The sequence below is a fragment of the Malaclemys terrapin genome, chromosome 4 (assembly GCF_027887155.1).
Source record: "Malaclemys terrapin pileata isolate rMalTer1 chromosome 4, rMalTer1.hap1, whole genome shotgun sequence".
Taxonomy (NCBI): Eukaryota; Metazoa; Chordata; order Testudines; family Emydidae; genus Malaclemys; species Malaclemys terrapin.
The window spans coordinates 5656741-5669730 of NC_071508.1; the positions used below are offsets into that span (position 1 = coordinate 5656741).

A 12990-nucleotide genomic window follows, 5' to 3' on the forward strand; every position below is an offset into this window, starting at 1 on the left:
TACACCTTTTTTGTTCTTTTGGGAAATCAAATGACTGAGCAGCAGTTTGGAGAAAAGACGTCTGAGTTAAAATTGTTAAACAATAACAAAAACCACCACAGAAAGAAAGAAACAAATAAAAACTTGACCCAGAACCAGGACTAAAATGCAGGGAACTGCTTATTGAAGTGGCAAGTCTAATCAATGGAATAAAGAGAAAAAAGAAACACACGAGTAACTGAAACAGAGAGGATTTATGGCCAGGTGCAAATGAAGGAGGGACTGAAAAAGATGTTACAAAGGAAAAAAAGTTTGGAAGAGGGTTTGGCAAGTAGAACACAGTAAGGTCTCCAAATGCAGCGTGGTAATGTCCAAGTCTCACCTCCTCATGAGATTAAGGTTGCCAATTTTGGTTGAACATATTCCTGGAGGTATCATCACATGACATAATCATTAATTAAAGATGAATCTTTAATTCTTGGAGACTCCAGGACAATCCGGGAACATTGGCAACCCTACATCAGATGCTAGCAGTTGTTGCTAAACCCACAGATAAATATAACACATGATGGGCACAGGTAAGGTTAATCACAAATATCCCTTAATTTGCTGCATCATTGTAGAGTCCTTGAGTTAAAAGCAAAATTCATCCTCCAGGGCAGAGTTAAGGTCATGAGTGCACATCCCTCCATTTCTGATGGTGTTGTTAGAATCCTGTAGCTAAAAGTGAACAAATACCCCCGATAGGGAGGAGGGATAGCTCAGTGGTTTGAGCATTGGCCTACTAAACCCAGGGTTGTGAATTCAATCCTTGAGGGGGCTATTTAGGGATGTGGGGCAAAAATCTGTCTGGGGATTGGTCTTGCTTTGAGCAGGGGGTTGGACTAGATGACCTCCTGAGGTCCTTTCCAACCCTGGTATTCTATGATATTTGGGAGTTTGGACTTAATCCCTTCTGCCAAGATTTTCAGAAGTGACTAGAGATTTTAAGGCTGTGCGCATCCCAGCTCAATACCTTAAAGGGGTCCTGATTTTGGGAGGAAAAGTGCTCAACGCTTTATTCAGAATCAGGCCCTTTTAAAGATGTCCCAAACTAGGTCACCTTTTAGGCCACAGAGGTCCAATCCTGAAAGGATCATAGCAATTACGGCTTCTATCAACACTTCACAAGAAGCAGCCAGGTGCTGGATACATCTGAGAAGAGGTTCACAGGTGTCTCTAAAGTGGCGCCTAATAAATACGGAGGATTCAGGAAAGAAGAGTTTAACCCAAACATTGTCTAAATTGGGATTTCTGCTGATTGCAGCTGCTTGTCATGTACCTGTCCCAATGTAACCCCCTAGAGAAGACTATGGAAATCACTACTTCTATTGGTGCAGCTGATGTCTTGAATCAGGGCAGATTTCCAGCATACAAAAGATCTTGAAATCCCCTCAGGAAATCTGATCTAGAACTGGTTACAATATTTTTGAGAAAGAAAGAAAGAAACATTTTATTTTCAAATCACAATTTCAATCTGGATTTTAAAAAAAAGTTTTCAATTTGGGGATTTTGGGGTTATTTTCTCCCCTTTTTTTCCTCACTGCAAATGATGGGTGAAAGTAGAAGTGAGACAGAAAGTGTGTTTGATGCGAGGAGAGCAAAGCAAAAAAATCCAATTGGAAATTAAGCCGAAATGTGCATTTTGTAATCACCAGTCAAAATGTTTTGTTGAAAATGTTTTCATGAGAAAAACTCCACTTTTCACTAAACTTCCTTTTTTGCCAGGAATAGGTTTTGCTTACAAAATGTCAATTCACTCTAATTAATTTAATCCCATTGAATTTAGAAACCAAATTCTCTTCAACTCCTTTGAAAAATCCCAGCTGGGAAGTCTAACTCCTAACATCCAAATCCAAGTGGAGGAGTCCTAACAACAGTAGCCCAGTCTTTAACAAAATACTTCCTGAAGGGCGGAGTTAAGGTTATTAATGGCTATCCCTTAATTTGTGATACTGTTGTTAGAATCCTGTAGTTAACAAAGTTTTTTGCCTGGTGAAGAAAAACCTTTCCTTGGTTTTTATTTTTTGTTTTGTGTTGTAACAAATAAAACAAAAAGTGTAGGTTGTTATTTCTAATCTTCCCTAAGTACTATTTTTAAGTGTTGGTTTTCTAAAAAAAATAAACACCCACAAGTTTTGGGAAAAGAATGGAGGAAAATGTTACTTATATTACATATATAAAACCAGGGAGGTTTCAATCAAATAGGAGCAATAGTGTGACACTTCCAAAAAGGCTTGAAAACCAAGGAGCCAATTCCATTGTGATGTGTTGTTTATTCTTGTATATCAAACCCATGGGTTCTCAGCCCCCAAAGGTGATTATTACAGGATCTGAAGGAATTTGGGCACGTGACTGTCTTCCAAAGCTGATCAAATGCTGGCCATCCAAAGACTTTTAGGTGGGAAATGTCATCCTGTCCCGTCCCATCCCCCTGGTCTTTTGTTGTTGTTGTTGACAACACATTTTTTTTCCCCTAGACATTTCCATGGCATGGAAAAGTTGGTGGCGTTCATTGAAAAATACCTGGAAACTGTTTGGGTTTTGGGAACCCAAATTTTCTCAGCTTTAGGTTTGTTGACAAAAACCCTGAACATTTTCCACAAAAGTTTAGATGAAAAATTTCAAGGAAACACATTTTTCCCAACCATGTTTTCATTAAAACATTTCATGGGGACAAACAAATCATTTCCTGACCAGCTCTCATCCGTTAGTCCCAATCCCAACCCCAATGCATGATGCCATGCTACCCTGAGCTAAAGGAGTAACTCCCCCAGCTGTGAGTGAGCAGTGGGTGTTGTAGTAGCCAGGGCTCTGCACTAGAGGGAGACATGGCCACAGGCATTAAGCCAATAAATTATACCTGAGCCTTAGAATCCTGGCTATAAGTTCAGCCTCTGGTGGATTCCTAAACCCTTCACAACTGTGAGACACATGAACAAATTCCACCAACTCCACTGGGATTGGAGTGGGTTCACAAATATCTCCAAAATTTAACCCCAGCAGCATGGCCACTCTAAGCATTCAAAAATCACGAGCCAGCCCCCAGAATAATCATGGCTTAGAAACATCATGAGAGGTTGAAAATCGTACATGTAAGGGTCTGTTTAGTCACGATTCTGAGCCAGTTGGAGTAATTTTCCCAGCTTTTCTCCCCAACCATGAGGATCAGAAAATGACTTTTTTAAAAAGCTGAGATTTTCCAATAGTCACATGACTTGGGGGGGGGGGGGATATCACAAACAATTTCGATTACAAGAAAAAAAGTGTCTTGTTCCAGAACCAAATTGACTTAGTGAAACTGTTTTTCTTTCTGTTCCTTGATCAGCTGTAGCACTAAACCTGCTCCCTGTCCCTCTCTAGTGGCTGGATAAAGGATTACAAGTCTGTATCACCCTCTTGGCCCGGTAACTCAAGCAACAGAGGAGTCCTGGGTTCAATCCCCACCCAGGGCAGCCGGGGACTGGAGGGGCTTAGTTGGCAGGTGGGGAGGGGAGTTCGTTATCGCCATCGTCCACCACAATAATAGTGGCATGGAGCTTCCGGTGCTGCGCCAGCTGTGAGGGAAAGCAGAACCCTTTGCCGCATTGGTGGCAGCGGTGGGGCCGCTCACCAGTGTGGATGGCCTGGTGTTGCACCAGGTTGGAGCTCTGGGCAAAGGCGCGGCCACACTGCCCACAGGCAAAGGGCCGCTCACCGCTATGGGTTAGTTGGTGCTTGCGCAGCACTTTGCCATCAGCGAAGCCCTTGCCGCAGTGGTGGCAGCGGTAGGGCCGCTCCCCACTGTGCAGCCGCTGGTGCCTCAAGAAGCTGGAGCTATCACTGAAGGCCCGGCCACATTTGGGGCACTTGTATGGGCGCTCCCCAGTATGGGTGCGCAGGTGCTGCGTCAGGTTGGAGCTCTGGGCAAATGCCTTGCCGCACTGGTGGCAGTGGTGGGGTTTCTCACCAGTGTGGACTCGCTGATGCTGTGTGAGGTGGGAACTCATGCTGAAAGTCTTCCCACACTCAGTGCACCGGAAGGGCCGCTCCCCGGTGTGGATCCTCAGGTGCTTGAGGAGTGGGGAGCGGTCCACAAAGCCCTTGTGGCACTGGGGACAGCGATGGGGGTTGTCAGGGCTGTGCAGCCGTTGGTGCTTGGCCAACTGGGAGCGCAGACAGAACCCCTTCCCGCACTGTGGGCAGATGAAAGGCTTCTCCGCCAGGTGGGTCTTCTGGTGCTGCGTCAGGTTGGAGCTCTGGCTGAACCCTTTGCCACACTGGTGGCAGCGGTGGGGTTTCTCGCCAGTGTGGGTGTACCGGTGCTCGATCAGGTGTGCCCGACGGCCAAATGCCCTCCCACAGTCGGGGCAGCAGTAAGGTCGCTCCCCAGCATGGGTGCGTCGGTGCTGGGCCAGCCGGGAGCTGTCGGCGAAGCCGCGTCCACAGCTGGGGCAACTGTAGGGGCGCTCGCCTGTGTGGGTACGGGCATGCTTGGTGAGTGACGAGCTGTCCACAAAGCCTTTGCCACACTGGGGGCAGGTGTAGGGGCGCTCTCCTGTGTGGGTCCGGCCGTGCTTAACTAGGGACGAGCTGTCGGTGAAGCCTTTGCCGCAGTCGGCACAGCGGTAAGGGCGCTCACCCGTGTGCATGCGCCGGTGCTGCACCAGGTGTGAGGGCCAGGTGAAGGCTTTGCCGCAGTCAGCACAGTTGTAGGGTTTCCCTGAGTTGGCAGTGGGAAGCGTCATCGGCGGCCATTCCCGGTCGGGGCTGGGGGACAACTCCCACTCGGACCCGCCTGACAGCGCCCCGTCCTCCGGGCCAGGACTCCCCTCCTTGTCCCCGCTCTGTGCCTCGTTGCCAGCTGGAACGACATGGAAATAGATCACCACTCACTGGGCTGAAAAACCGTCTCTCAACCCACCCTCTAGAGACGGAGCTGGCTGGGAGCCAGTGTCCCAGCACGACACGCAGGCTAGGAGAGGTATCATGGGTTGAAATCCAGGATGTGCTGGGTTTATGAGGCATGCATTTTTAACAGTGAGAGTAATCAACCATAGGGACAACCTACCAAGGATTGTGGCGGATTCTCCATGACAATTTTTAAAGCAAGTGTGGAGGTTTTTCTAAAAGATCCGGCCTAGTTCAAACAGGAATTAACTCAGGGAAGTTCTCTGGCCTGTGTGATACAGCAGAACAGACTAGATAATCACAGTGGTCCCTTCTAGCCTTGGAATCCATGATTCCATGGGCTACAATGGGGCCAGGACTTCGCCTGTGGATGTCAAGGCCGAAGAGCCCATTGTGCCCATCCAGTCGGCCTCCTGTGTAACCCAGGCCAGAGAACTTCACCCAGTATCAAGGTCCTTGGCTGTATAACTTCATAGATTCCAAGGCCACAAGAGACTGTTGTGATCATCTCGTCTGACTTCCTGTATAACACAGGTCAGAGACCTGCCCCCAAATCTTTCCTCGGGCAGAGCTTTTAGAAAAACATCTAAACTTGATTTTAAAACTGTCAGGGATGGAGAATCCACCACGACCCTTTTGGATATTGTTCCAGTGGTTCATTACTCTCAACGTTAAAAATGTACCCCTTACTTCCAGTCTGAATTTGTCTAAGCTTCATATCGTAGGAATAATCGAAACGTGGTGGAACGGTAGTCATGACTCGAGTACAGGTATGGAAGGGTATGTGCTGTTTAGGAAGGACCGGAACAAAGGCAAAGGTGGGGGAGTAGCATTGTATTTCAATAATGAGGTAAACTGTAAAGAAATAATAAGTGATGGAATGGATAAGACGAAGTCTGTCTGGGCATTACTCACATTGGGTAAAAGAACTACTAGAGCCTCCCCTGGGATAGTGCTTGGGGTGTGCTATAGACCGCTGGGATCTACCCTGGATATGGACAGAGAACTCTTTAATGTTTTTAGGGAAGTAAATACTAATAGGAACTGTGTAATCATGGGAGACTTTAACTTCCCGGATATAGACTGGGGAACAAATGCTAGTAACAATAATAGGGCTCAGATTTTCCTACACGTGATAGCTGATGAATTCCTTCATCAAGTAGTTGCTGAACCGACGAGGGGGGATGCCATTTTAGATTTGGTTTTGGTGAGTAGCGAGGACCTCGTTGAGGAAATGGTTGTAGGGGACAACCTTGGCTTGAGTGATCATGAGCTAATTCGGTTTAAACTAAATGGAAGGATTCACAGAATTAAATCGGAGACTAAGGTTTACGATTTCAAAAGGGCTAACTTTAATAAATTAAGGCGACTAGTTAGGGAAGTGGATTGGACTAACATATTTATGGATCTAAAGGCGGAAGGCACCTGGGATTATTTCAAGTTGAAGTTGCAGGAGCTGTCGGAGGCCTGTATCCCGAGAAAGGGAAAATGGTTCGTGGGCAGGAGATTTAGACCGAGCTGGATGAGCGAGCGTCTCAGAGGGGTGATTAAGAAAAAACAGAAAGCGTACAAGGAGTGGAAGATGGGAGGGATCAGCAAAGAAACCTACCTTATTGAGGTCAGAGCATGTAGAGATGGAGTGAGAAAGGCCAAAAGCCGTGTAGAGTTGGACCTTGCGAGGGGAATTAAAACCAATAGTAAGAGGTTTTATAGACATATAAATAAGAAGAAAACAAAGAAAGAAGAAGTGGGACCGCTTAAGACTGTAGATGGAGTGGAGATTAAGGATAATCTAGGCATGGCACAATGTCTAAACAAATATTTTGCATCGGTCTTTAATGAGGCTAATGAAGGGCTTAGGAATAGTGGCAGCGTGACGGATGGGAAGAAAGGAGGGGGGGTTGACATTACCGTATCCGAGGTAGAAGCCAAACTCGAACAGCTTAATGGGACTAAATCGGGCGGACCGGATGATCTTCATCCGAGAATATTAAAGGAACTGGTGCGAGAAATTGCAAGCCCATTAGCGATAATTTTTAATGAATCGGTAAACTCGGGGGTGGTACCGTTTGACTGGAGAATAGCTAATCTGGTTCCTATTTTCAAGAAGGGGAAAAAAAGTGACCCGGGTATCTACAGGCCTGTTAGTTTAACATCTGTAATATGCAAGGTCTTGGAAAAAAATTTGAAGGAGAGAGTAGTTAAGGACCTTGAGGTCAATGGCAATTGGGACAAATTACAACACGGTTTTACGAAAGGTAGATCGTGCCAAACCAACCTGATCTCCTTCTTTGAGAAAGTAACAGATTTTTTAGATAAAGGAAATGCGGAGGATCTAATATACCTCGATTTCAGCAAAGCGTTTGATACGGTACCGCATGAGGAATTATTGGTTAAATTGGAAAAGATGGGGATCGATATGAAAATCCAGAGGTGGATAAAGAACTGGTTAAAGAGGAGACTGCAGCGGGTCGTACTGAAAAGTGAACTGTCAGGTTGGAGGGAGGTTACCAGTGGAGTTCCTCGAGGTTCGGTTTTGGGTCCGATTTTATGTAATCTATTTGTTACTGACCTCGGAACCGAATGTAGGAGTGTGCTGATAAAGTTTGCGGATGACACAAAGTTGGGAGGTATTGCCAATTCGGAGAAGGATCAGGATATCCTGCAGGGAGATTTGGATGACCTTGTAAACTGGAGTAATAGTAATAGGATGAAATTTAATAGTGAGAAGTGTAAGGTTATGCATTTAGGGATGACTAACAAGAATTTTAGTTATAAGCTGGGGACGCATCGGTTGGAAGTAACGGAAGAGGAGAAGGACCTCGGAGTCCTGGTTGATCGCAGGATGACTATGAGTCGGCAATGTGACGTGGTCGTGAAAAAAGCTAATGCGGTCTTGGGATGCATTAGGCGAGGTATTTCTAGTAGGGATAGGGAGGTGCTGGTTCCATTATACAAGGCACTGGTGAGACCTCATTTGGAGTACTGTGTGCAGTTCTGGTCTCCCATGTTTAAAAAGGATGAATTCAAACTGGAACGGGTACAGAGAAGGGCCACTAGGATGATCCGAGGAATGGAAAACCTGTCGTATGAAAGGAGACTCGAGGAGCTCGGTTTGTTTACCTTAACCAAAAGAAGGCTGAGGGGGGATATGATTGCTCGCTTTAAATATATCAGAGGGATAAATACCAGAGAGGGAGAGGAATTATTTCAGCTCAGTAATAATGTGGACATGAGAACAAATGGATATAAACTGGCCGTCGGGAAGTTTAGGCTTGAAATTAGACGAAGGTTTCTAACCATCAGAGGGGTGAAGTTCTGGAACAGCCTTCCGAGGGAAACAGTGGGGGCGAAAGACCTCTCTGGCTTTAAGATTAAGCTTGATAAGTTTATGGAGGGGATGGTTTGATGGGATAACGTGATTTTAGTCAATAGGTCAATAACGTGCCATCGCTGGTAATTAGTAACAATGGTCAATGATGGGATATTAAAAGTTACTACAGAGAACTTTTTCTGGAGGGTCTGGCTGGAGAATCTTGCCCGCATGCTCGGGGTTCAGCTGATCGCCATATTTGGGGTCGGGAAGGAATTTTCCTCCAGGGTAGATTGGCAGAGGCCCTGGAGGTTTTTCGCCTTCCTCCGCAGCATGGGGCAGGGGTCACTTGCTGGAGGATTCTCTGCGACTTGAAGTCTTTAGATCATGATTTGGGGACTTCAACAGCTGAGTCAAGGGAGAGAATTATTCCAGGAGTGGGTGGGTCGGCTTTTGTGGCCTGCATCATGCAGGAGGTCAGACTAGATGATCATAATGGTCCCTTCTGACCTTAAAGTTTATGAGTCTATAACTTCCAACGATTGGATTGTGTTAGACCTTTCTCTGTCTCCATGTAGATACTTATAGACTGTGGACAAGTCACCCCTTAACCTTCTCTTTATTAAATTCAATTGTTTGAGCTTCTGGAGTCTCTCACTATAAGGCAGGTTTCCTAATCCTTTAATCATTCTTGTGGCTCTTCTCTGAATCCCTCTCCAATTTTTAAGCATCTTGCTTGGATTGTGGACACCAGAACTGGACACAGAATTCTAAGAGCGGTTGGACCAATGACAAATACAGAGATAAAATAACCTCTCTGCTTCTATTAGAGATTCCCTTGTTTATGCATCCAAGGACTACACTAGCCCTTTTGGCCACAGACCATGTTTACCAGGGAGGGGAATTAACCATTGGAACAGCTCCCCTAGGAATGGGGTGGATTCTCCAAGAGATGAGTACACATGGGGCAGAGAGATGAACATGGATGGAGATAGGCTGACAGGGTTAGAATCATAGAAGATTAGGATTGGAAGGGACCTCAGGAGGTCATCTAGTCCAACCCCCTGCTCAAAGCAGGACCAATTCCCAACTAAATCATCCCAGCCAGTGCTTTGTCAGGCCTGACCTTAAAAACCTCTAAGGATGGAGATTCCACCACCTCCCTAGGTAACCCAGTCCAGTGCTTCACCACCCTTCTAATGAAAGTTTTTCCTAATATCCAACCTAAACCTCTCCACTGCAACTTGAGACCAATACTCCTTGTTCTGTCATCTGCTACCACCGAGAACGGTCTAGATCCATCCTCTTTGGAACCCCCTTTAACTCGCCAATGTAGCCCAGTTTGTGAGTTGTGTACACTTCTATAGCAATCACTGTTAGCATGATCTGCCAACCAATAATTAATTTAAGGCCAGCAGGGCCCATCATAACCATCCAGTCCACCCTCCAATGGCTATTAGCCAAGATGGTTAGAGATGCAACCCCATGCTCTGGGTGCCCCCAAACCTCTGACTGACAGAAGCTGGGACTGGACGACAGGGGATGGATCACTCAGTAAGTTGCCCTGTTCTGTTCATTCCCTCTGAAGCATTTGGCACCTGGCACTGTCGGAAGACAGGACACTGGGCAACATAGACCATTGGTCTGACCCAGTATGGCCATTCTTATGTTCTCCTGCCCAACGCAGGCCAGAGAATCTCCCCAGCAATTCCCTCCTCCACCCAGTAACTCCTGGCTGAACGACACGTGTCTATTTAACTGGCAAAATGTGAGAAACATTTAGTTTGACAAATCTGAGAATTCACAAGGCAGAACAAATTTATAATAAGGCTCCATTTATAAATGATTCTTAGATGTCTTGAAGAATGGTGACTGACTGGATAGAGTGTCCAGCAACTCAATAAGCTACTTAAACCCATGGTGTATAATTATTATTACTATTAGTGCGATTTATTTATATTACTGTAGCATTTAGGAGCCCACGTGGTGGACAAAGACCTCATTGTCCTAGCCCTATACAAACACCAAACAAAACCATCTACACACCTTGTAGTGCTTATAACCATCCACTACACACGCCTGTTCCACGCTGTGAACATCTGTGCCTCGTTGATTAACACTTTACCTGCCATTTATAAACAGAAGTGTGTCTGACCAAACAAATCCATCCCGAATGTCTCAGATTACTTATCCAGCTGGAGTCACAACTGACCCCTGCCACATTGATGTGGCAGCTGTTGGTTCCAGTGCCGAACTGGACGAGATGAGGCAGGACTGGACGGGCTCAGGGCATCTTGGGGAGCCAGGGTTAGTTAAGAAGTGTCTCTCACCTGCAGAAGTGTCTGTAGGGACGCAGCTGTCACTGGAGCACTGGGGATCCAGCATGCACGGCTCTACCTCTGGCTCCATCTGGGACTCACGGCTGGTCTGGGGGGTGGAAATCCAGCCCTGAAGACAGAAAAGAGGGTTGAACAGCTGTTACACGGTACGCTCTATGAGTTTGAACAACTTGCCTGGAGGGACATATGATTGCGGCACATGCCAAAAAGGGCCAGGAGACCCATGGGCACAGCATGGGGGTCCTGAACACAAAACATCTGGATGGAAGACGTGCTAATGTGACAGGCAATGGGGATCAAACGAGGGATCTTTGGGGCCAGAGGTACCAGCCTCTACTGCCGGGGGCCTCATCCACACCTAAAAATTAGCTCGAGCTAGCGGCATCGCTCAGGGCTGTGAAAAACGTCACGGGCTGTGCTGTAGTTAGGCCCAATACAGATGTGGCCAGGTCAAGGGGAGAAGTCTTCCTTGGTCCTAGCTACTGCCTGTGGGAGAGGTACATAAACTCCATCCCTTCCACTGCTGTAGGAAGCGCTTATGCCGTGGAGTTAGCAGGACAGCACCGTCCCTGTGCCCCTATAGTGTAGACACGGACATGCCCCGAGCTCCGCAGCAGGGGCTGGAACAGAGACTCTCTAGCGGGGACCCTGCGCGCTGCCCAGGGGCTAAGCAGAGAGACAAGGGGCGGGGGCGGTTATATCTTCTATAGGACCAGCTGGCAGGGAGGGGGGATCTCTCTGGTCCCAGGCACAGGGCAGCTCAGATCCCCGGCCCTGCGGCCGCTTCCTCCCGGCAGCGATTTCCTCCCTCTGCGGCTGTTTCCCTCCCGCCCCGGAGCCGCGTCTGCCCAGCTCACCGCCCTGCCGGGGCCCGGGGCTGCAGCCGGGGACTGGCCCTGCGCGCACACAGGCCGGGAGCCGGGCTGGGGACCCAAGTGTCGGTCGGGGCTGGCACAGGAAGGTCCCTCTAGTTATTACGTCCCCAACCCGAGCCAGCTTCTCCTGCTCTGATCTGGGGTGAGGAACTCGGTGGGTTTAACCCATCCCTCCCCAGACGTCAAGGGAGCGGATTTCTCTCCCTCTCGAGCCTCTGGCTGCCTGCGGGAGTGAGCGGCTGGGTCCACACAGATCACACAGGATGTCAAGCTGCTTGGAGTGGCTCATCAACGTGGGTGCCAGCCTCAGGGCCGAGTGATGCAAACCAGGGCACAAACCCCAAACCGGTTGTGTGTTCTCTAACATAGATTTCACCAACCTAGTATCAAATGTGAACTCCTCCAGCGCTAGAATAACTACTTTAACTGGAGTCACTGGCAGTTGCCAGGGGCACTCGGTCTAGCTTGCCACCCGGCGAACCTGCTTTTGTGAGAGATGGTCCCTGACACCAAAAATTACAACAATATTCAGAAAAAAACAAGGAGTCCGGTGGCACCTTAAAGACTAACAGATGTATTTGGGCATAAGCTTTCGTGGGTAAATTGTGGACACAGACTAACATGGCTACTCCCTGATACTTGACACAATGTTCAGGTTACTCGCAGTCCCAAAGGACCAGTCACTTACCTCAGGTCAATTGCACCTTAGATCTTCCCCCAAAGACACCACTTGTGGCCAATCCTGTAATTAACTAAAGATGTATTAACTTAAAAAAGGAAACAAGAGAGTTATTCACAAAGTTAAAGCAGGAAACTTACACACACAGATGAGTTACCGTCTTAGGTTCCAAAAAGTACATAAGAACATAAGAATGGCTGTACTGGGTCAGACCAAAGGTCCATCTAGTCCAGTATCCTGTCCACTTGATGGTCCACTCCACAATGGTTTGTCTGGTGTCTATGAGCTTTCTTCTGTTGGGCAGGAGGTGACACCTCTCGTGGTAAACGAGTATTGCACACATGGTAATGCTTGTCTCCTGACTGTGAGGGTTTCCAGTTTCATAGCAAACACTTTACTAGTTACAGAGCAAACACTTAACTGTCACCTTGTAACAGAGGCTACAGATATTATCATTGAGATCAATGCCTGCAGCAACTCACAAACATTTTAAAAAATCCAAACATAGAACATATTTCTATGATGCTAATATATATTTTAACAATGCTAACACACAGGTGAACCAGTCTGGTTTCCAGCTATGCATTTGTCAGTATTCAGGGAGGCCATAGGCATGAGCTGGCATCTTGTCTATTGGTGCACAACACTGTTCTCACAAGAGTTTATTGGGGAAAATCCCAGCAAAGCGAGAGCAGCGTTTGGGTCTTTGCTGGCAAAGCAAAGCTCTCCCACCATTGGAGAAGGGTTCAGAGAAGAGCTGCAGGAGCTAACTGAGGTCTGCAAAACCAGCTCTATAGTTAAGATTATATTTTTATTGGTAACTGTCGATAAATATCAGTTTCTCCATCCGCCCACACCCACAGATGAAAAACAATT

The 12990-nt window shown here is 47.1% G+C and overlaps 1 protein-coding gene across 1 annotated transcript; it reads right to left on the reverse strand.

The window, feature by feature from the left end:
- Positions 1 to 214: 214 nt before the first annotated feature.
- Positions 215 to 12283, reverse strand: LOC128836881 (zinc finger protein 135-like). Its single transcript, XM_054027570.1, has 3 exons — positions 11418 to 12283; positions 10552 to 10669; positions 215 to 4861 (listed from the first exon to the last, which is right to left on the reverse strand). The coding sequence occupies exons 2-3, from the start codon at positions 10628 to 10630 to the stop codon at positions 3492 to 3494; spliced, it is 1449 nt and encodes a 482-aa protein (XP_053883545.1). The 5' UTR covers positions 10631 to 10669; positions 11418 to 12283; the 3' UTR covers positions 215 to 3491.
- Positions 12284 to 12990: the final 707 nt, after the last annotated feature.

What these genes read in the sequence shown, in the direction of transcription:
- LOC128836881 (XM_054027570.1), bottom strand. Translation starts at nt 10,630, where the DNA reads ATGGAGCCAGAGGTAGAGCCGTGCATGCTGGATCCCCAGTGCTCCAGT. An exon ending in CCCTACAGACACTTCTGCAG is followed by an intron (nt 4,862 to 10,551) that starts GTGAGAGACACT and finishes ATGTCGTTCCAG; the next exon opens with CTGGCAACGAGGCACAGAGC.